The 21730-nt window shown below is 52.3% G+C and overlaps 2 protein-coding genes across 9 annotated transcripts in view; both read right to left on the bottom strand.

The window, feature by feature from the left end:
* Nucleotides 1-55: 55 nt before the first annotated feature.
* Nucleotides 56-7001, bottom strand: NAGLU (N-acetyl-alpha-glucosaminidase). The gene is made up of 6 exons (XM_019747789.2): nucleotides 6545-7001; nucleotides 5176-5323; nucleotides 4188-4334; nucleotides 3922-4007; nucleotides 2709-2965; nucleotides 56-1503 (listed from the first exon to the last, which is right to left on the bottom strand). Exons 1-6 carry the CDS (start codon nucleotides 6928-6930, stop codon nucleotides 293-295), a joined length of 2235 nt encoding a protein of 744 aa, XP_019603348.2. The 5' UTR covers nucleotides 6931-7001; the 3' UTR covers nucleotides 56-292.
* A 5154-nt stretch (nucleotides 7002-12155) lies between these two features.
* Nucleotides 12156-21730, bottom strand: part of ATP6V0A1 (ATPase H+ transporting V0 subunit a1) — a 51579-nt gene continuing 42004 nt past the window's right edge. For all 8 annotated transcript variants that reach the window (XM_019747628.2, XM_019747629.2, XM_019747623.2 and 5 more), the window contains 3 exons: nucleotides 20245-20362; nucleotides 19761-19932; nucleotides 12156-13716 (listed from right to left, as the gene is read on the bottom strand). In XM_019747628.2, coding sequence (XP_019603187.1) covers nucleotides 13623-13716; nucleotides 19761-19932; nucleotides 20245-20362 — 384 coding nt within the window. In that variant the 3' untranslated portion in view covers nucleotides 12156-13622. The remainder of the gene's footprint in view (nucleotides 13717-19760; nucleotides 19933-20244; nucleotides 20363-21730) is intronic.

The following is a 21730-nucleotide window of genomic DNA, read 5'->3' as shown; positions in this document are numbered from 1 at the left end:
GCTATAGCCCTGAGTCCTTCCAGGCATCGTGGCAGTGACATTTTGACAGACAGGCCCAGGTAATTCGTTAGTTTATTAAGTTGTATTAAAACAGTTCTTTGATCTCAAATGTGGGGTGGTGGAGGAGGGCAGCTCACTTCCCTCCAAATTTCCTAGCCCTGATTCTACCGGCAGGTCTTGAATTCCTTCGTCCAGATCTGGAGACCTCCAGTGGTGCTGGCCCAGCTCCAGGTCCTGGGACCTGCCCAGGCCTGGAGTTTGGGGTGAACATGGCCCAGGGGTGGGTAATTTGTCACAAAGAGCCAGCCACCCACCGGGGGTAATATTTGAGGAAGAGTTTCTTGGCTAAGTCCACGGTGTCGCCTCGGGGCTGGTTGGGATATCTCCGTGTGCTGAGGACAAAGGTCTGCTCCAGCTGGAAGGCATTCTTGTCAAACTGGTGCTGTTGGAAGGGGGTGCCTTGGACCAGACTCTCAACCAGCATCTCCAAGAAGAGCTGCCAGCGAGGGGTATAGTAGTTGGATACTAGTCCTGCCAGCTGCTTGTTGGCATAGTCGAGAATGTTGCCCTCTGGCCCCCAAAGGGTCAGTTGGTAGAGGCTGTTCTGTTCATAGAAATGGGCCTCGGCCTCACTGACCGCTGCTGCCCGGGCCTGCTCCAGCCAGCTGCCCAGCAGGAAGCGGCTATCACTAGCCAGGATGTTGTCCAGTGAGGGCAGAAGCTCGTAGGCCAGGATGCCTGCTGCCCTCAACAAGGGAACCAACTCCTTGTTCAGGTAGGAGGTCCTCACCTCCTCATAGTACAAGCTGACCAGCTCCTGGACTGCCTGGCGAGTGACGTCCACCAGGTCATAGCGGTAGGCTGGGCTGGTGGCCAGGGTGGGGGTGGTTGTTAGCAGCAGCCGCCAGGCCTCAAATACATCTGATCGGTTGTACCAGACAGTGGTAACCATCTGCAGGGATGGCCGCTTGACCAGTGGACTGTAATTGTGGCCACGGCAGTCCTCACCGGAGCAGTTGTAGACACTCCTGAGAAGTAGCCTCCATGCGGCCTCTGCATCCCCGTGGGAGACCCCATACCGCCGGGCTGCAAAGTTGCTCACCCAGGCCCCCAAATCTGTCACTGGGTCCTTCCGCCAGCCCAACTCGGCCATGAGGGCATAGACCACTTCATTCTGGCCAATGCCTTCAGGTGCCATGCCCGTGCCTACCATGGTGGAGTTGGGGAACAGACGGGCAGCCAAAGGGCCTCGGTTCACGGCCTCCAGGGCCCCGAAAAGGCCATGGTTTCCACCAAAGTTATGCAGCATACACCAGATGAAGGGCTGGCCCTGGAAGGAGGCAGTGCGGATGTACACGGGCTGGCTCTCTGCAAAAAGGTCCAGGACCAGGAGGCGGCCGCGGGGTACTGCTCCAAGCACGGCCTTCACCTGGGCAGGCCCCCAGAACTGGGGCTGGTGCTGGAACAGCCAGCCTTGGAGCAGCCACGTGGCATCAGGGTCCACTGTGGTTGGGGGGACAGAAAAGAGGGATGATGAGAGGGGATGGCGCCAGGAAAACATTCACCCCATTCTACAGATGAGGAAACAGAGGTTCAGAGAAGTTAAATGACTCTATCCCAGGATACTTTTCCCCTGTACATCTCAACTACCAGGGCATTTCATTACACATACCCTTCCCATCTCCTCCTGCCCCTAACTGGGAGCTCCAGGAAAATGTTAACATGTTTCCCTGAAAATAAGACTGGGTCTTATACCATATTTCCCCCAAAATAAGACCGGGTCTTACATTAATTTTTGCTCCAAAAGATGCATTAGGGCATATTTCAGGGGATGTCTTATCTTTTCATGTACAATAATCTACATTTATTCAAATACAGTCACGTCATCTTCTTCTGGAACATCATCATAACGTACTAAATATGTCCGTCTGGCTGACAATCTTAACTGGGGCTTATTTTGGGGGTAGGTCTTATTTTCGGGGAAACACGGTACCAAGCTTTATGGAGCATCAGAATCACCCGGAGGGCTGGTTAAAACATATATTGCTGGGCCCTGCCCTGGTCACTCTGATTCAGAAGGTGGGGGAGGGAAGGAGAGGAGGCTGGATTTGCAAATCTGACAGGCTCCGGGCTGATGCTGCACATCCTGGATCAGGCCCGGAGCAGCTGCTCAAGGAAGCTGGAGCCTATCTATTCCCTTCTTGACTGACACAGAAGCCTCCGACCCGGCCACTCCTTACCTGGCTCCTCCCCTGTAAGGGGCAAGAAGGAGCACTGGGTTCACATTTGTGTACCAGGAAGAGCATCTACCAGCTCTGGGCACATCCCCTAGTCTCTGGCATGTGCTATGTACCTCTGCACGGAGGTCAAGACCAAAGGAGATATTTCCAATAGCTGGCACTTAATGACACTTTACTCTGGGCTAGGCATCTACGTATAAGCCCCATTTTACAGATGAAGCAACTCAGGCCCTGGGAGGGAGGTAACTTGTAAGTCACACAGGCAGGAAGTGGCAGTGCCAGGGTTTGAGCAGGTTGTCTGGTTCCAGAGCTCAGCTCTCAATCAGTGATTAAATGAGATTATGTGTGTGTACAAGTGCTTGGTAAACCATAAGGAGCCATGTGTCGCAGTGAGTATTACTATTCCCAGTCCGTTCTCCTAGCCCCATCGCCCTGAGGGTCCTTTCCCTGCCTCCCCGGGCACCGAACCTGTGATCATGGCCTGGTAGACAGCAGCCGTGGCTGCGGCAAGATAGGAGGGCTCCGAGGACGGGGGCTGCATCTCGTTGAAAGTGTCAGCCCCGTATATGTGATCTGTGCCGAACTCTTTGGTGAGCTCCCGCAGGAAGAGGCTCCCCACGATAGGGAATAGGGGGTCTTCCGGAGCCAGGAGGAAGGAGCAGGAGTAGGAGCAGTTGAAGTGCCCCCAGCTGCCCAGCTGGGTAACGTTGGCCTGAGGGAACACCCTAGTTGGGAGAGACAGTGCAGGCATTTATTGGGGGCTGACACAGTCCTCATCGCTAGCCTCATTAACCGCTCTGCAATTCCTGGAACTCATCCTGGTCTCTCGTGCCTCCATGCCTTTGCACATACTGTGCCCTGTGCCGAGAGTCCTTTCCTCCTCACTCCCTACTTATCCAGCCGGTTACTCCTTGATATCTTTTAAGTCTCACCTAGTCTGGAAAGCTTTTGCCGTCTCTCCCCTCCCACTGGCTGAAATAAGCAACACTCATTTTTCAAGGTCTGGCCTCATACTGCCTCTGCTCTGAACCCTTGCTGCCCCTCTCCTCCAGGCAGAAGTGACCTTGACAGAGAAGTAGGCTGGGCCCAAACATATTCCCGCCCTATCCCTGTATTATAGTTCCCTGCCAACCTCGCTCTCACAGAGCCTGATCTGGCAGCCCCAGACAGACAGCCCGACAAACATTCACTGAATGTATGCATGAGGCTCCCGCCACCCAGTCAGAGACGAAGGGGTGGCCAGTGAGGCCAGCAGCGCGCGCTAAGCACTGTGAAAATGGTGGGAACCAGGCGCTCAGGGGCATGAAGGTAATAACCAATGCTGGGGGGCCCAGCAAGGCTTCCTGAAGAAGGGGAGATCTCAGCTGGTCCTTGAAGAATTTTCCCAGTCACAAGAGAGGATGAGCAGACAGACGAGCAGGAATGTCAGAGCAGACCAGGGTACCCCAACTACCACTCACAAGAGCTGCCATTTGCTAAGACTCTGTGCCAAGCCACGTATATTTCACAAGTGAGGAAATTGAGGCACAGGGCCGTCACATAATCTGTCCAAGGTCACATGGTTAATGGGTAGCAGAGACAGGAATCAAGCCAGCGCCTATATCCAGAGCTTATCATGTCTTGCAGGGGAAAATAAATTCCCTCTCTGGGTTGAGTGGGAGCTGAGGGGGAGGAACCTCACCTGGTGATAGCCTTGGGGACATGCCCTGCGAATGCAGGCAACACGGGGACCATGCCAAAGGAGCGCATCCGGTCCAGGATCCGATGCTGGGAGAAATGGGAGGGAAACCTGGTGAGCATGGCCCGAGGTGGGAGGCCCTCACTCCCCCAGAGCACACAGAGTCCCCAGGGTCCAGTTTAGAGCCCTGAGGCTGGCCAAATACCACCCTCCCTGGGCCCATGACTGTCCAGCACCAATTCTGTCCCTTCCCTTCCCCATCCTTTTACCTGCAGGTAAAGCTGCTTGAGGTGCCAGGAGCGTGACAGGGGACCACCCCAGGTGTGCAGGTTGCCCATGCGTTCCCAGGCCAGGAAGGCAGGACCAGTGAAGTACTCATCGATCTCTGACTGGGTCAGGCCCAAGGCCAGGTACACCTGAGGAGGAAGGTGATCCCCATACATATAAATACATTCATCTCCAGTCATTGATTCATTCAACGTTCACTCATCTCTGTGGTATGCCCTACAGTTGCTAAGACAAAATGCGACCCCTGCTTGCAAGGGGCCCACAGTCCAGGAGAAACAGATCTGTGGATAGGTAAGGTGACTAGTACGTCACCCTTGTCATCCAGGTGAGGTGAGGAACAAAGGGGCTCTGCCCAAAATGGGGAAGGAGACTTAGAAGGCTTCATGGAGCAAGGCTGGCTAGAGCAATGGGTGAAGACAGCTCTGCGGAGAGCTTAAGCAGCCCCAGGTGCAGCCAGAGCCCTCAGGGCCCAGGGATGGAAACTCCCAGGCCTGGCAAAGACTGAAGGCAATGGGACACTCCAGAGTGTATTACCGGAAGGTCTGCATTTCAAAAAGGACAATCTGGTGGAACTTGGAAAGCCAGGAGTCCTGTTCAGAGGCTTTTGTGGGGGTCCAGGAAGAGGAGGCAAGAGCCTGAACTAGGGCCATCACTCAGGATGGAGATGATGAGGCAGATCACGAGCTCCTAATGAGACAGAATCTGTAGAAGCAGCAGAGGGACTGGAGGAAGGGTGGGGAGAGAGGGGAGGCCCAGATACAAAGTGTTTACAGTGGGGTGCTGGGGTCCAGCCCTCCGTAAGTGCTCCTACATGTTTGTCTCAGCAGTAGAAACCTGTTTCCAGAGGGCTGGAGTCATTGTTCATGCCACAAACACTTCTGGAGCCCTTATTCTCTGTGTGCCAGACACTGTGCTGACGCAGGGCTTGGGGAACACCTGAGGTGGCCCAGGTGGTGGGTGGACACGCACCCTCTGCCAGATGGCCTCCTGACCGCTCCAGGCCAGCGCCAGGTTGATGCCATTCAGTGCCATCCAGTCGATCTCCTGCTCCCAGCGGGCCCAGTCCCACCACACGAAGGAGTAGCTTTGCGTGCACACGTTCTGGTAATATCGGTACCTGTGAGCAGGGGCATGAGCTAGGGTGTGTGCCTTGGGGCAAAGAAGATGTCCCCCACCCTAAGAGGCCATCATTCTGGGAGAGCTCAGAGGGCAGCCGGACCCCAGATCTAGCCCAGAGGGGAGGGATTCCAAACGTGGCCACCCCCCCCCAGCTTCACTTGGGAATCCACCCCAGGGGGACATAAGACTCAGGTCCTGAGCTTCCGAGGTACCCACCCACCTGCCCCCAGCACCCCTCCAGAGTGGCAGACATCTGAGACCATATTCCATTCAACTCTTCTAGAGCCCCTAGGCTGTGCAGTGTTTAAGTGCTATAGGGCAAAGTTGGTCCTATCTTGGAAGGGGGAACACATCACCTCCATGCAGTGGGGCAAGTGCTAGAACAGAAGGCTGGTAAGCATGTTTAAAGAGAGGGTGGGGGAAAAAAGAAACTGCATCACTAATTACCCATCACAAATTCTACTCCCATCACCGTGTAAATCCTCACAACCAACACTGCATGGTAGATGTCATTATTTCCATTTTTCACAGGAGCCAACTGAGGCTCTGAGAGGCTAAGCGACTTGCTCAAGGACACACAGCTTTTAGAAGCTGAGGAACAGAGTGCAGAAATGAAATGTAGCCACTATAGTCAAGCTGCAAAATGACTAAAATCAAGTAGGTTGAGGCACAGGGAAACGATTCTATTCTTAATTATGCTGGGAACTTCAAGTTTTGAAATGTCCAGTCCTGCCAATGTCTGGCTATAGATCAAACATCCAGATAAACATCCAGATAACCTTCGGATTACCCTAGGAAGGACTGAGGAAAGAATGGTCACTATCCAGACCACAGATTACCATCTCGGACCAATCCAGAGGCTAAGAATGCAGGACTGATTCTTCTCAGGAATGTACCTTTGACTGTAAGAACTTTTCTTTCTTCTTCAGAATACTCTGGGTATTGCCCAGTTGTGTCTCCGGTTTATAATCCCTAAGACCCTTGACTAAATCTTGATCATTCATTTCTAGCCAAAGCCTCCAGAGTTTTTGAGTTAGCTGGACAAGAGCCAGAATCTGAAGCCAGAGTTGTGCGACCCTATGGCCGGCGCTTCCTACCAGCCCAGAGCTGGGATGGGTAGGGCGGGGACTTCAGCGAGGTGTGGGCGCCGGGGGTGGGGGTGGGGGACTGGTGGCGGGAGGCAGCTGCAGGGGAGCCGACGGGCGGGTCCCGCCGGTACCTGTTAGGCGTGGCCTCGGTCAGCTCGTCGGGCAAGGCGGGCAGCGGCTGCGGCAAGCGCAGCTGAGAGCCTGACCAGGCCACGTGGCAGCCGCAGAAGTCGCGCAGGTAGCGGTGCAGCCCCGCGGCAGCGGCCACGCCGGTGGAGCCGAGCACCTGCACCCGTGCCCCCGCACCCCCGCCACTCAAGCGGTAGGTGTCCAGACCGGACTCGGCCGCCAGGGAGCGCTCTACCGATACCGAGAAGGCAGCCGCTGGCCCGGGCCCCAGAAGCCGGGTCAGCAGCGCCCGCACGGCCTCCGCCTCGTGGGCCTCGTCCCCGGCCGAGCTCCCCGCCAAGGCCAGAAGCAGGAACCCCAGAGCGGCAGGCACCGCTACCACCTCCATGGTCCAGCGGTCCCAACCATGCAGCGGTCCTGCAGGAAACCAACTCGGGTCTCGGGACTAGGGGGCGGGACGGCCCGGGTCCAATCACCTGCGGGCTTCAGATCACGTGGACATGAAGATTAAAGCACCCGCGGGGGCCGGTGAGACTGGCTTCCGGGTCCCAGATCGAGGCCCTAAGGTTGTCTTCTGACGGCACGTGGTGCGGGAGCGCATGACTCCAGTAACATCAGAAGTCTAGGGCCGCATGTGACCCGCTATACATTCACAAGTGCCTGCTGGTACATTGCGCTTTCAGATGCAAATCACTTTCCTTCCATCCAACCACCCCAAAAATATTTATTTGGAGTTTATTTTGTACCAGGCACTGCCACCACTCTCTGGGGGAGACCTAGAACCAAATACTTAGGTAGATTTACGTTATAGCTGAGATGCTGTGAAGAAATACAAGGGCACCCAGCCTGAAGCCTCCAAAAGGAAGTGACATTTAATCTGAATTAAATTGATTGACTAGAAGAGGCAGGGGAGGCATCCAAGGTTGAGAAAATGTCTACGTGAAGACCCGGGAGTGGTAAGGAAAGAGCTGGGCAGATATGAGAAACTAAAGGATCACACACAAAGTTGGAGGGGGCATGGGGCCTATGAACCTGGATTGGCCCTGGGGTAGGGCTGGTGGACATGTTAAGGTCTCACCATTGGATCCTTAAGGGGAAGCGGCAGTAGCAGCCGTAGCACAGGACAGGAGTTATTTTCATTTTACATAGTGGGAAACTGAGGGCCAGAGAAAGGAAGTGACTTGGACAAGTTCAATACCAGCAGGAGAGCAGGTCTGGGACTAGAATCTGGGCAACCAGCTCCAAGACCACTGTTCTTGCCACTATTCCCCGAGTGTTGCAAGCTGTCCAGGCACGGAGGGGTTGAGTGGGGCTTTGTGGTGGGCCCTTTAGAAAGGCTATTTTCTTTTTTTTTTTTTAAGATTTTATTGGGGAAGGGGAACAGGACATCATTGGGGAACAGTGTGTACTTCCAGGACTTTTTTTTTTCCAAGTCAAGTTGTTGTTCTTTCAATCTTAGTTGTGGAGGGCGCAGCTCAGCTCCAGGTCCAGTTGGCGTTGCTAGTTGCAGGGGGCACAGCCCATCATCCCTTGCGGGAGTTGAACCTGCAACCTTGTGGTTGAGAGGATGCGCTCCAACCAACTGAGCCATCCGGGAGCTCAGCCGCAGCTCAGCTCAAGGTGCCGTGTTCAATTTTAGTTGCAGGGGGCGCTGCCCACCATCCTTTGCGGCACTCGAGGAATTCAACTGGTAAACTTGTGGTTGAGAGCCCACTGGCCCATGTGGGAATCAAACCAGCAGCCTTTGGAGTTAGGAGCATGGAGCTCTAACTGCCTGAGCCACTGGGCCAGCCCGAAAGGCTATTTTTTAAAAGGATTCTGAGTTCTTTTGGAAGCAGGTGTAGATTTTTCCAGATTGTTAGGCCTGAGAGAAACTGCTTAGAGACAGGGAAGGGGTCAGAGGTCAGAGAAGGGTTGCCAATCCAGAGAATTCGGACCCTGGATTGAAAGAGAACATGGGAGTCCACTGAGCTTGCCCAGCTCCCCTGCCCCCTGCCTCCAGCTGCAGACACCAAATCCCCCTGCCCTGGTCTTCGCTCATGAGCAGCTCCCACAGGACGTGCAGTCTTTGCTCCCTCTCAGTTCCTAATATCAGAAAGTTCTCAGCATTTCCCAGGGAGCAGCTCCAAGAGTGGCCCAGAGAGATGTGCCTTTATGGAGCTGAGGCCTGTAGCAACACCCCCCAGCCAGCTCTTCCCTGCTCCCCTCCAGCATTCCTCACCCTCAACCCCGCCCCATTCTCCCGCCAAACACCTGTCTCCTAGTGAGACTTGTCAGACTCTCCTCCCAGAACCTGTTTTCCTGACATTTTTGGATCTTAGGAAACACATGGGTTGGGGAAATTGGGCTGCAGGTCTACCATTGGGCTCAGGGTGCCTCTCTGTGGGGTCTGGATTCACCCAGAGTAGTGGTAGGGGGTTGCTGGCAGCGGCAGCAGCCTGGGGACACCATCCAGGGAGTTGGTAGCATATTTAAAGCCTGAGCTGATGGATGCTGGGCCGAGCTTCACCAATGACTCCCGGAATGTCACTCTCTTTTCTCACCTTCCTCACCAGGCTGGGAGCTCTTTGAGGACAGTAGGGGGCTGGTTGAAGAAATTAAGGTATGAAATATCAAGCTTTTGCTTAAAAAGAATGAGGAAGATGTGTTGGTGCTGATTCTGATTATATATATATATATATATATATATACACACACAGAAGATGCCCCCCCAAAAATGTATTCATATTTTAAGGAAAATACTGTATTAAAATTATAATACTCAATATATACCGATAACAAAAGATGAATGCAAGTCATGTGTATACATTTTTTGGCACCCCTGGTATATATATTAGGTTAGTGCAAAAGTATTTGCAGTTTTTGCAATTTTAACCTTTTAATTTTAACCTTAAAATTACTTTTGCACCAATCTAAAGAAAGGTCAAACCAAGGGGGTAGGTATAGTACACACCCATTTGCGTTAAAAAACAAACAAACAAACAACAAAGGCTATGTAAAGAGTGGTTGCCTTGGTAGGGTACTGGAATGCTGGGGATGGGCGGAAGACTTACTTTTATAACAGGGCCTTTTGTACTTTTGGATACTTTTACCAGGTGACACGTTATTACTTTTGCGATTAATGTGTGTGAAACCAGCCCAGCTCTCCACTCTCCATCTCAATTCCTCTTTTGTTCCTGGCCAGCCTGACCCTCTGCACCCCAGAATACCTCCAGGTCACTGGTCCCTCTACTTTGCCAATTCATTTGCCCGCCTGTCAGAACCCAGCTAGGACCCCACCCACCTTGCCGGTGAGGAGGAACGAGTCCTTCCCTGTCCAGCCACCAGGGAGCAGCTCATACCTAGGACATGCCTTGGGTAGGCTGGGGAGCTGGGAGGGCTGGCAGATCATTCAGATCTGAGGGGAGCTCCAATGCTCCTTCCACACAGGTCTCCTGGGGCAGAAATAGTTCCACCAGATCCCCAATGAAGAACAAGACAGAGAGTGGTGATAAAATTGGCCCCCATCTATAACGTTGAGCAGACCTAAAGCCACCCTCTCCATGCTGGTTTTAGGACCTCAAGATGAGGGGTATTCACTGGAGAGGGGCACAGACTCACTCAGCAGATGTCTGGAGTCCAGGGAGTCCATGAGAAGGGGATCTCCCATTTTAACACTGTCCCCAAACCCATCCAGCAGCCAGTCCTAGGCAGCCATCCATCTACTTTGTCTCTATAGACTTGCCATTCTAAACATGTCACGTGAATGGTATCATACATTATCATGTGGTCGTGTCTGGTTTCTTAGCACGTTTTTGAGGTCCATTCATGTTGTAGCATGTCAGTACTTCCTTTTTATTGTAGAATAATATGCAATGTATGGCTATTACCACCTTTTGTTTATCCACACATCAGCTGGTGGACATATGGGTTGTTTTTATTTGGGAGTTATTATGAATAATGCTACTATGGACACTTGTGTACAAGTCTGTGTGCACTTTTTTTTTCATTTTTCTTGAGTGGATACCTACAAGTTAAGTTGCTGGGTCTTGTTAATTCTGTTTAACATTTTGAGGAACAGCCAGGATGTTTCCAAAGCAGCTGCACCATTTTACATTCCTATCAGCAGTGAATGGGGGTTTCAATTTCTCCACCTCCTTGCTGATACTTGTAGTTCTGTTTTCTATTATAGTCTTTTTAGTGGGTGTGATGTGGTTATGTCCTCATGGTTTTGATTTGTGTTTCCCTAAGGATTAATGATGTGGAGCATTTTTCATGGGCTATTGGCCATTCACCTGGAGATACGGAGGGCCGACAGTATATTTATTGTAAAAAATCCATGTATAAGTGGACCTGCACAGTGTCCAAAGGTTGTTCAAAGGTCAGCTGTATATGATTTGCAAATATTTTCTCCCAGTGTGAGTGGTTTTGATTCTGTCCTTTGAAGCACAAATTTTTTAACATTTTGCTAAAGCCAAACTTATCTTTTTTTATCACTTGAACTTTTGGTGTCATATCTGAAAATCATTGCCTAACTCAAGGTCACAATGTATTCTCATAATCTCTTCTAAGAATTTTAGTCTTAACTCGTACATTTAGGTAGGTCCATGATCCATTTTAAATTAATTTTTGTATATAGTGTGGGGTCGTGGTCCAAATTTGTTCTTTTGTATGTGGCTACCCAGTTGTACTAACACCATTTGTTGAAAAGACTGTTCTTTCCCCATCGAATTGTCCTGGCCCCTTTGTGGACAATTGACCATAAACATTAGGGTTTATTTCTGGACTCTCAATTCAATTCTATTCCATTGATTCCAAATATCTATTTTTATTAGGCCTCCTTTTTTGAGTCAAAAACAGAGCAGAGGCTAGAAAAGTTCATTTACTCCAATTTCCACTCTGGACTTCTTTGAGGAGTCTGGTGGGGGTGCTGCACCCAGGGCTTATTCCAGGGCAGCTGGCCTGTTGGGGAGGAGAGGGTTTGAGGCTTTGGGGGGGGAAGGGGGAGAAGATAAGGAACATGAAGCCAACAGGGTTTTCCTGTCCCTCCTGAAGCAGCAGTTGTCAGCCTGCAGCTCACATTCCTGCACAGCCCCTGCCCTGGAGGCCCCAGGAGGGAGGAATGGAGGGGGGCACACGGGGGAAGAAAGTGGATGCCTTACCTGGTAGTTAGGAGCGAGAAGGTACCCTCCCTGCCCACCCTACCTCAGCACCTCACATTCTCCGGCTGCCCTGAAGAACCCCATGCTGAGCCTCCACTTACACCAAGGCCAAGGGCATCAGGGCGCAAAATAGCCAGGCTGCTGAGTCCTGGAGATGTTTGGAAACGGGAGAGGGTGGGCAGATGCCCAGGCCCCCACCCCCTGCCTCTATTTGGGTGTGTAGTGCAGGAAAGGAAACAAAGATGGGTCTCCAAGTCCCCTCCCCACCACGGGCAGTGTCTGCAAAGCTGCCTTGGCTCATGGGAGTGGGAAGGCGCCTGGGAAACTTGAGATAAGGTGAGAATTTCACAGACTAACTGCCTGGCCGGGGCCACTGCGTCCGTGGCCTTTGATCAGAGAAAAGCAGAAAGCTGGAGGGAGGGAGCGGGTGTGCGACGCAGGGGCCGTGGGCACAGACAGGCAGCCTCCCTCATCAAGTCAAACACACTTTATTCAGCATAGGAAAGTCTGAACACAAGGGCCTTGGGCAGGGTTCCTGACAAAGAACTCTGCTTCAAGCCCCCTGTAAACAGAGCAAAGATCATCCTGTGAGCCATGGGGACCAGGAAGGAGGGGGCTCCGCACAAGGTCTGCGTGGGGTCACACTGGCCAACACAGGGTGAAGTTGGGGAATGGAGGCAGGTGGCCAGCCCAGCCTGGGAATGGAGTGAGCAGCTCTAAGTAGCTCACTTAGAAAAGCCAGGGTGGGAGACGGCCAGGCTGGGGCCTGGCCAGTTCCGGGGATTATCTCCACCACTGGAGGTGACAGGATCAATTTAGCTGCAGCAGCCAGGGCTGCTGTGCCAACACATGATTAAAAGGCCCTAAGACCCACAGCCAGTGTGAGGGTGATGGGGAGCCGGCCCCTTGCGGGTGGGTGGTCAGCACCAGCCCACGGGGCAGGGCCATGCAGCCCTACCAGTTGCCTTCAGGAAGCAAACTATAACTGACACTGACCTTCCCTGCCCAGGCCCCCAGGCCCCCAACTTGGGCTCAGTGTGGAAGCGGGGAGGAGCACTGATGGGCAGAGCAAGGCCCAGCCTGCCAGAGCACCCCCCTTGATGACTCCAGCCCTGCACTCGACTTATGATTGGAGGTGGGGAAAGGTCTCAGGGTCTACACCGGGAAAAAGCATCAATTTAAACCCTTTGCCCAGAGGATGTGCCTGTGGCAGGACCCAGCATGGCCTGAGAAGCAGCCAACCAGGACCTTTGTTTTCTGTCACTCCCAGCTGTGCTACATTATGCAGGGCGCAAATAAGGGAGGGAAGAAAGGGGGGTCTGGGAGGGAGTACGAGAGCGTGTGAGTGTAGGGTGGTGAGGAAGGTGGTGTTGGGTACCTTTGGATCCTTGGGGGTGACAAGGATAAGCCACGCATGATGGCACAGTGGGGTGCAGCTGAATTCCTGGTGAACAAGTGCTCTGAAGACAGAAGGCCGGTGGCAGGCGACTGAAATACCATCTTCCTGGGCCCACCCTGCTTACCCAAGGGTGGGGTGTTAAAGAGCACCCTTACCCCCACCAGTAACTAGAATGGCTCAGAGTCTAGGTGTGGGTGGTGAACTACTTCCAAGGGCTGCGGTCTCACGTGTAAATGCACACAGTCACCACCAGGGGACAAAGAGGGGCTGTGTTTGGCTGGTGCCCAGTGGTGCGAGTGACAGCCAGAGCCCAGCTTTTCTCTAGAAAATCGCTATACTACCACACAGAAAGCTGAGGTGGCAGGGGACCCAATGGAGGGCCACATCTATCTAAATGACTCACAGGCGGCTGGGAGAGACAGGCAGGGATGACACGAACGTCCCCATATCCAGGGATCACAACCAACAGAGAAGAGGAGCACAGCTAATCACCACAGAGGGAGCGGGGGAGGGCAGCGGGCACACAGCCCCACGAGGGGCTCACTCTTCAAACTTCCCTTCCCGAATGTGCTCGAAGGAGAAGGGTAGGAACTTGAAACCGGTCCCGCTGTAGAATTTATTCTGGAACTCGACCCTGAGAAAAGGGAAGAGGGAAGTCATCATTCCTGAGACCTTCTGAAACCTTTTGGGATTTCATAGTTGGGCCAGAAAGATGCCTGACCCCATGCTCCCCAAAGCCACCCTTTCCTGGAAGAGCCTGGGAAAGCAGCTCTTCCTCCTGCCACCCTCCTGCCAGCCCACCCAGCCCAGACTCTGGCGACTTCCCACAGTGCACACAGCTCCGCTTGAGGCCCAGGGCCTGCCCTCAGCAAGAGCACGGTCCTCCAGTGCACTGGTGTGGCCTCGGTTCCTGCTCTATCCTGCTCAGCAGAAAGCCACGTGCAAAAGTTCACTGGCTTGAGTCCCTAACGGCAATGAAGAGCCCCCCCAAACACCGGCTCCTGGCAGGGACTCAGCACAGACCTCCGAGGGAAGCCCCTGAGCAGCTGTGAGTTGAGGTCTGGAACCCTCAGGTGAACACCACTGTCTTCTTGGGGGGAGAGAGGAGTAGAAAGGGTTGCAAGTGAACGCTGGAGGCTTCTGATTTAGGGGAGGAAATTCCCAGGAAAGGGGGGAAGTCAGGAAGGGAAGTCTCCTTAATGCCACAGCAAAAATATGCTCCATCTACAAAAACATCTGAGAAAGAATTCTTCTCCTGGGGACTGAAAGGAAAAACAGAGCTTGAACTCTCTTTCCAGGCAGCTCAGCCTCCATCCCTCTGGTCCCCTGGGGTCCTCTCAAACTTGAGGGGCAGGAAGAAGAGTGCGCTGCTATGAGCAGAGCCAGGCTGCTTGGCTGTGCTTCCGCGTGCAAACTTGCCCTGGATGGCTGCCCAGCAACCAAACCACCACCAAATAAGGGCAGAAAAATGCATAATTCAGAGGATAGAAAAGTCAAGGAGAGCTGCCCTGAGGAATAGTTTCCACTCAGGGCAGCATGACTCTGGGGATACCAGAACCCCTGCAGAACAGGCAGAGCTGGGGGCTGGGGCGGGCTGCAGGCGATGCTTTCCTGCAGGGCTTCCTCCTCCCTCCAAGCCATGAGGGGAGGAATTGGTGAAAAGCAGCGGGTGGGAAGTGGCCTGGGGCCCAGCAGAGGCTTCAGGACTGTCTGTGGGTGGCACTGAGAAGTCCTGGGATGCTGGCTAAGGACACTGACTACAGAGCGGCCAGCTCCACCCCTGGGGAGAAGAGGTGAACAGAATTTTCTGTGGGTGTAGGAACAGACAGCAATTTCCCTGCAGCCTCACATTCCAGGGGCTGGACCAAGGTCCCAAAACCTCTGGAGAATTCCCATTAGTGCCTGGGCCAAACTCCCCAGGAAAAACAGGATTCTGGGGGAGGAGCTTCAAACCAGTCAGTCATAGGATTCCTGGCAAGAGCAAGTGTAAACCAGGGCCTGGATTCGCCCCTACATCCCAACACCCCTAAGAAGTCCTCTAACCAGTTCTAGCTACTAGGGCCCCCTCTGGGGGAAGGCGGTGGGGATGGGGCTAGGTTCCTGCTTGTTGCCAACTGCTGATAGTTCTGAATTATTCATGTTGGGTAGGTTGTGTTTGCATAGGGCAAGGGATTTCTGAACAACAGAAAATAGATTGGCATGGCCCATTTTCATTCAACAATATGTAGCCAGATAGTGGGCAAGTCACCTTTGGGGCTGTGAGGTTATCTGGAACTCTGAATACCTCACTGGCTAATCACACGAACAATTCTAATTCCAAATTAGGCAAATGGAGGAGAAGCTTCAGAAGTTTTCAGATGCCCGTGGGGTCACCTCCTTCTTTTGGTATCCCTCTGCATGTCTCATCTACCCATGGGGCCCAGTGGGGACACATGCCTGGGATGGGGCACATGCATTCTGCTGTTGAGCTGATGGGTGGCCTCTCTGTCATGCCACTTGATACCGCCTCGCCCACCAACTGCTGCTCGAGGTTAGAGACAGGGTGGCCACCACAAGGGACATCTTAGATATCTGTGGGTCAGCCTGACTTTACCTTCCTTCTTGGCCATGATCACCCAACCTCCTGGCACAAAGCTGGAGAGCAATTTTCCTTTCGGTCTCCCCGCCCTCTTCTCCCTCCCAACCAGGGAAACGTGTGCTTCCTGAGAAAGCACAAACATGAAATTCTCTGTGTGGGGACACAACAGGGCCCCACTGGCCACCGTGCAAGTTCTTCCTTCATTGAGGCTCTGCTCTGGGAGCCTCCCAGCCCTGCCATGCTCTAAACCACTAAAAGGCACCTCAGAATTCCACAGTTGTGAGGACAGCCCTAGGCAGTCAGTCGGATGGGTTTCTCTGTCACCTCTTCCAGATTTAGCACCTGGCAAAGGCCACCCAGTGACCCAGAGGATAACTGGGAGTCCAGAGAGATCACTCCTGCTATGTAATAGGAAACCTTGTTTCCTTGAGTGAGTGAAGGGGGACAGAGTTCCGGGGCCTCTTCCCTTTCCTGGCGGGGGCAGTTTTAGAAAGATGATTCTGGGCCCAGCTGCTTCTCTAGCTCTTTCTGTCACTCTCTGAGCAGTTCAGGGCCTGGAACACATGTCTGTGTGATGGCTCAAATGTCAGGATGATGATGTCAGCGGAGGACTACATTTCAGGTGTTCTTACTTCTCCTGGGGCAGGCATTCACTCAACTATCCCGTGATGTCTTGCTGTGGCACCACTGCATTCCGTACAATAAACTGGTTCCTAGTTCTGTGCCTTTAGACATCAACCAATGTGTGAGTGTACAAGTGTGCACATCTACAGGTATGTGGAATCTGCTGGATAAGAAAGGGTTAGGTTCCTGTAGGTCATGGGGCAACAGGCTTTTTGCTAAAATCAGTTTGGTGTCCACAGTTACAACTACAAACCATATCCCTGCCTTTGCCTTTTCTGAGGAAGGAAAGACATCTAAGTAGGGTGGCAGGAAAGCCCAGCCCACTTTGCTCTTTCTTTTCTAGCAGATTCCACATACCTGTAGATGTGCACACTTGTACACTCACACATTGGTTGATGGCTAAAGGCACAGAACTGGGAACAGTTTATTGTAAGGAATGCAGTGGGACACAACGCAGGAGACTGAACTAGCAGGTTGGCACGTTAACCTACGCATTGTTGTTTTCAAATGTCACCCATCTCCTTCTAACCCCATGTAGATCTCAGACTAGTGGTTTCTATGTTATCAAATCACATGTTTTTCTTCTTGTTCCCATTGAAGAGACCCAGGCCTTGTATAATGGGGCAGCCCTTGCATCAGAATCAGGAAACCCCAGCTGACTACCAGGGGTGAAGTGACAGGAATGAAGATGCCCAGGCTGGTCACCAGGAAAAACAACAGCAATGTCCCTGCAGCCATTTTCAGCCAGGACCAGCTGTTCCCACCCCTCACAAGATGGCCACTCAGAACTCCTGGTGGACTGAGACCAGGAATCCTTGAAGCACATCCATGTTCGGCCAGGAGGGGGTGCACTAGCACCAATTTCATTCCCTCCTTTTTAGTGGTGAGGCCGAGCTCCAAATTGGCCTCTTATGAAGGGAGTTGGAAAAGTTGCTGCACAAAGGAGTTTTCACTGTTTTTTTCTCTTCTACCCAATACTTCCACTACCCCAAGCCCCACAAGTACAATGTGGTTGACGAGCCTGTTCCTTGCAAACTACATCTAAGAGGCACTCAGATGGTATCACGCATCCTTCCACGCAGTTTCGTCTTCCTTCTCTCCAAACAGACTAAAAGTAGTTTCTTTACAAGGGACCACAGCCCAGTGCCGTCTCCACTGGGCATTCCACTTAAGCAGGGGAGCTGAGATCTGCACTTGAACAAGTTTACTGTGCCAGTCACTTGGTATGTGCATTATTCCATGTTTAATCATGGCAACCTTGTCACATGGATATTATCCTCTTTTCACATGAAAGTGAGGTTCAGAGACGTAAGTGCTTTCCTCAGGGTCACCCAGCCAATGTGGGCAAAGCTGGGATTCAAACTAAGGTAGGCCCAATTCTGAAGCCTGCTCTTGTCACTTGTCACGTCTATGGGCTCATTCATGAGGACTCATTCATAAGGACGTGGGAAGACACCTTCACTCAAAGGTCACAAGTGAGCCTGAGGAAGAAGTAATCCTTCTGGCAACAAAGTATGACCTCGCAAACTACCTAGGCCCAGGCGACCTTCCTCACACCCGGCTGTGCCTGGCCCACAGCTCACAGTTCTGGTCCAGCACTTTGACTGCTCCCCACCCCGACAGGGAGGAGGCAACAGGCTGCCCACTTGGGCTGGAATCAAAGTGGGGTGGTAACTGTTCCCTTAAGCCCAGCGTTGAGGAGACAAGAGAAGTGACTGGGAAAGGAAGGAAGCCAAGAGTGCAAGAAAAAGTGAGTCACCACCGGCTGGCTACGTAGACGTTCCCTCACACCCTCACACCGAGTGGCTGAGGAAGTGTGCTGGGGAGAGAGAACGCTGATAAGCTGAGCACAGGGGAGCGGCCAGCACTCTGAATCATGCAGCGCTCCTAAGTTCCTGGCTCACAGTAAACAACAGCTGGGTGGGGAGGAAGGAGGCGACGAGGAAAGCCAGGCCAGAGAGCAGTGTGGACGGATTCCTCTAAAGGAACTTCTGAGGGAAGAATAAATCCCAACCACGTCTCCCCTGATATGCCTCTTTTCTCCTCTGTAATTTAGACCAACAAACAGTGGGATCTTTGAGGAGGCTTGTAACTAAGTCAGGAGGAAAATCAAAGATAAAGGGGGTGGGGAAGAGGTTTCTGGGGTTCAGATTTTGGATTTTCTTCAGGTTTGGATTAGTGATGGAAAGAGACATTCTAAGCTCTCTTCTGATCTTGAGGTCATTAATATCTAGGGGTTCCTAAGTTAGGCCGGTGAGTTTATGACCCCCTAAACTGGTAAAACTGTGTATGTACATAAGGGAGGAGGGTATTTCTCTGGAGAGAGGGCCCAGAGCCACTGGAATTTGAGATCCAGAAAGGGAGAATCACAACATAAAGGAGTAAATGGAAAACTCAAAGAGGTAGGGGAGGGGTGGCCAATGGCTCAGTTGGTTAGAGCGTAAACTCTGAACAACAGGGTTGCTGGTTCGATTCCCACATGGGCCAGTCAGCTGTGCCCTCCACAACTAGATTGAAGGACGACTTGGAGCTGATGGGCCCTGGAGAAACACACTGTTCCACAATGTTCCCCAATAAAACTTTTAAAAATAATTAAATAATTAAAAAAAAAAAAAGAGGTAGGTAGCCAGATACAGTACAGGATGCCCAGTTTTTAGTACACGTCTGTCCCATGCACATTTGGGAAATACTTATATTAAAAAAGCAAATAAACTATTCACTGTTGATCTGAATTTCAAATGTAACTGGGTGTCCTATAATTTTATTTGCTGAACCTGGCAACCCTACTTTGAGGTCACGGAGTCACAGCCTTGCCCGTAGCCCGGCTCTCCCCTCCCTGGGCTGAGCTCTCTCTCCATGCAGAGCCATTAAGAGCCACCAACTACATCAAAGAAAACAAACCCCAAACCCAGCATTCTGAAGCTGTTTAGTGTACTAAGCTGTACGTTCTGGAACCAGGAAGCCCCCCACACACATGGAGCTGCCAGGGGTCCTACACCGGCATAACGACAGAACAAGGGGGACAAAACTGGGGGACAATGTGCTCTAGCACTTTCCTGGAGTTAGAATCGATTCCAGAACTGCTTTCATTGCTCTGAAGATAGGAGGAAGTTCTAGCCAGAGCAAAAAACCAAAAGCAAACAAACAAATGAAAAACAAACAACAAAAAAGTAAAATATTAATACAAATAAAATCTCAGCAGATCTTATAGGCCATAATCAAGAGAACTGAAGAATGCTGAAGGCAGAGAGAGGGAATTTGACAACCCCGCCAAGAATGCTCCCTGCAGGCTGTGAAAAGTGAGCTATGCGTATCTGTGTGCATTTCCTCACGCTCGCTACTAAGACAGGTCCCTGGGTATAGTCATGTGAAAGCAGGCACCTCCTAGTCTGTGGATTCTGTACAGGAGCAAAGCTGCCCTCGGTGTAGCTAAGGACACATGCCTCCGCCCAGCCCCCCGCTGGCCCTCCCCTCACCAGTGTAGCCGCAGTGCGTGGAGGAAGGCCGAGAGGCCCTCCATGATCAGGAGGATGGCCACAGTCAGGGTGGCAAAGGCTGTGAAGATGAAGAACAGCACCAGACTTCCTGCCAAGCTCTTCACGCTCAGGCCAATGTGGATAACCATGGTCCACAGCACCTCAGACAGCTCTGGGGACCGGGAAACACAAAACATCCAGTTCAGTTTGGCAAGAGGCGCTGTGGGCCTCGCATCTTGCTCTGCCACCCCTCACCTGCAGTGGGCCTGGAGCCCTGGCTTCCCCCAGACCTTGGTGGGACCACTGGGCACAGCTAACCTGGCAAAAGCTCTGGCCCTCCCATCTGGACATCATTCTCCCTGGATTTAGGAGCTGGGATAATCCCAGAACCTTGGTGTAACTTCCACTCTCATTCAGCGCTCCCACCTGAGAGAGTACCCAAAGAAGGGGAAACCAGTTTTTGATCTGAGAGAAATACACTCACGTGCATGAGCGAGACTGAGGGCCCAGAGCCGCAGGTAGGAGGCGGTGTTGGAGATGCAGCCCAGGCAGTACTCGATGGTGTGGATGGCCTGGTGGACCATGGTGTCTCCAAAGTCAAACTGTGGTGGGAGGAAACCAGAGAGAAGCTATAAGGCTGGGAGGGGAATGTGCAGGAGTGTGGGTGGTGGCCATGTGGCACTTTGGGCTCCATGGGCCAGGAGCCCCCAGTGCTGCACTCTATGCTGTCCCAGAAATCCTGCCTGGCTTAGCCCCCACCAGGGCCACTCCCATTCCCCTCAATACACTACATTTTAATGAACTACATCTTCACGAGAGTCTTCTCAGCACATCTGTATTTCTCTCTGCTAGGCCATGAGCCTGCGTGGAGTGTACATGGTTAGGAGTGCTCAGAGAAGGCTGGTCCCGGGACTCAAAGCATCTGCAGCTGGACCGGCTCCGGCAGACTCCCACCTGGGAGTAATCCATGAGAGCACAGGACGGGCTTTTCCCTGCGCTGGAGGCAACCTCCCTAGAGGAGACTAAACCCCTACAGCCATTTGCACTTAAGTGTTACAAACTGCTGGGAACAAGATAACTAACCTTTTTCTTTTGTGACTTCTGAAAAGATGACATAATGAAATTTTGGCCGAAGTTTTACCAATTCCTACTCAGACAGCGGATTAAAACCAGACAGAACATCTATTGGCTTTTGTTTGTTTTCCTTACACCCCTTTCTCCTAGTTTTCCTTTCAATATCAAAAATTATTTCCAGAATAAGGGGTAGGGCTGGAACAAGCTTTCAGGAGTTCACTTTTAGGACTGTTCCAAGCAGCTGGGGAATACAGATTCTCTAGAAGTACCAGGTGACTTTTGTGGCCTCTCACTCTCCCAGGTAGAGCAGCCAGCAGCCATTACAGAATAGGAAGTAGGTGTTTTCCTGGGGCCCCTCGCCATAGCCCAGATCAGAACCCCAGGAGCAGAGGGCAGCTGCCCAATGGGCCTCCCCAGCCTGCCCTGCCCTCAGGTCAGAGTCTATTTTTCACCAGTTTCTTTTAAGACTCACCTGACTCCACACCCAAAGGACACGAGAATTGCCTCGGGAAATCACATGAGGTCGGGTAGAGAAGGGACCTGGCTGGTAAAGCACTTACAGCTCTGGCCTCCTGGGTGTGGCCAGTGGGGAGAGACACCAGCTCCAACATACCATCTTTGGGCGACTGACTCATTTTCTCTCACCTCTGACTACACCCAGAGTATTTCTGGGCTTTTCTTCCGGAACTGGCTCATCAAGCCCCCTAGTTGCTCTGAAAACGAGGGTAATCCTAGTTCCCACAACCCCAACAATGCTGTTAAGAGCTCTTTGCCCCACTGCTGGTTGTCACTCCAAAGTCCATGCTCAGAGGAAGGAGAGGTCCCTGGCTTCAAGGAGCACAGGTCTTCATTCCCAAGAGTTCTACAAAAGCAGTGACTGCTAGGCTCCTTAGAAC

The sequence above is a fragment of the Rhinolophus sinicus genome, linkage group LG15 (assembly GCF_036562045.2).
Source record: "Rhinolophus sinicus isolate RSC01 linkage group LG15, ASM3656204v1, whole genome shotgun sequence".
NCBI classification, from domain to species: Eukaryota; Metazoa; Chordata; class Mammalia; order Chiroptera; family Rhinolophidae; genus Rhinolophus; species Rhinolophus sinicus.
This window is presented reverse-complemented; position numbering and strand designations above follow the sequence as displayed.

Coding starts and splice junctions, on each gene's coding strand:
- NAGLU (XM_019747789.2), bottom strand. CDS start 6,930: ATGGAGGTGGTAGCGGTGCCTGCCGCTCTGGGGTTCCTGCTTCTGGCC. Junction 5,324..6,544: donor ACCGAGGCCACGCCTAACAG/GTACCGGCGGGA, acceptor CCCTGCTCACAG/GTACCGATATTACCAGAACG. Junction 2,966..3,921: donor GTCCCCAAGGCTATCACCAG/GTGAGGTTCCTC, acceptor TCTCCCAACTAG/GGTGTTCCCTCAGGCCAACG.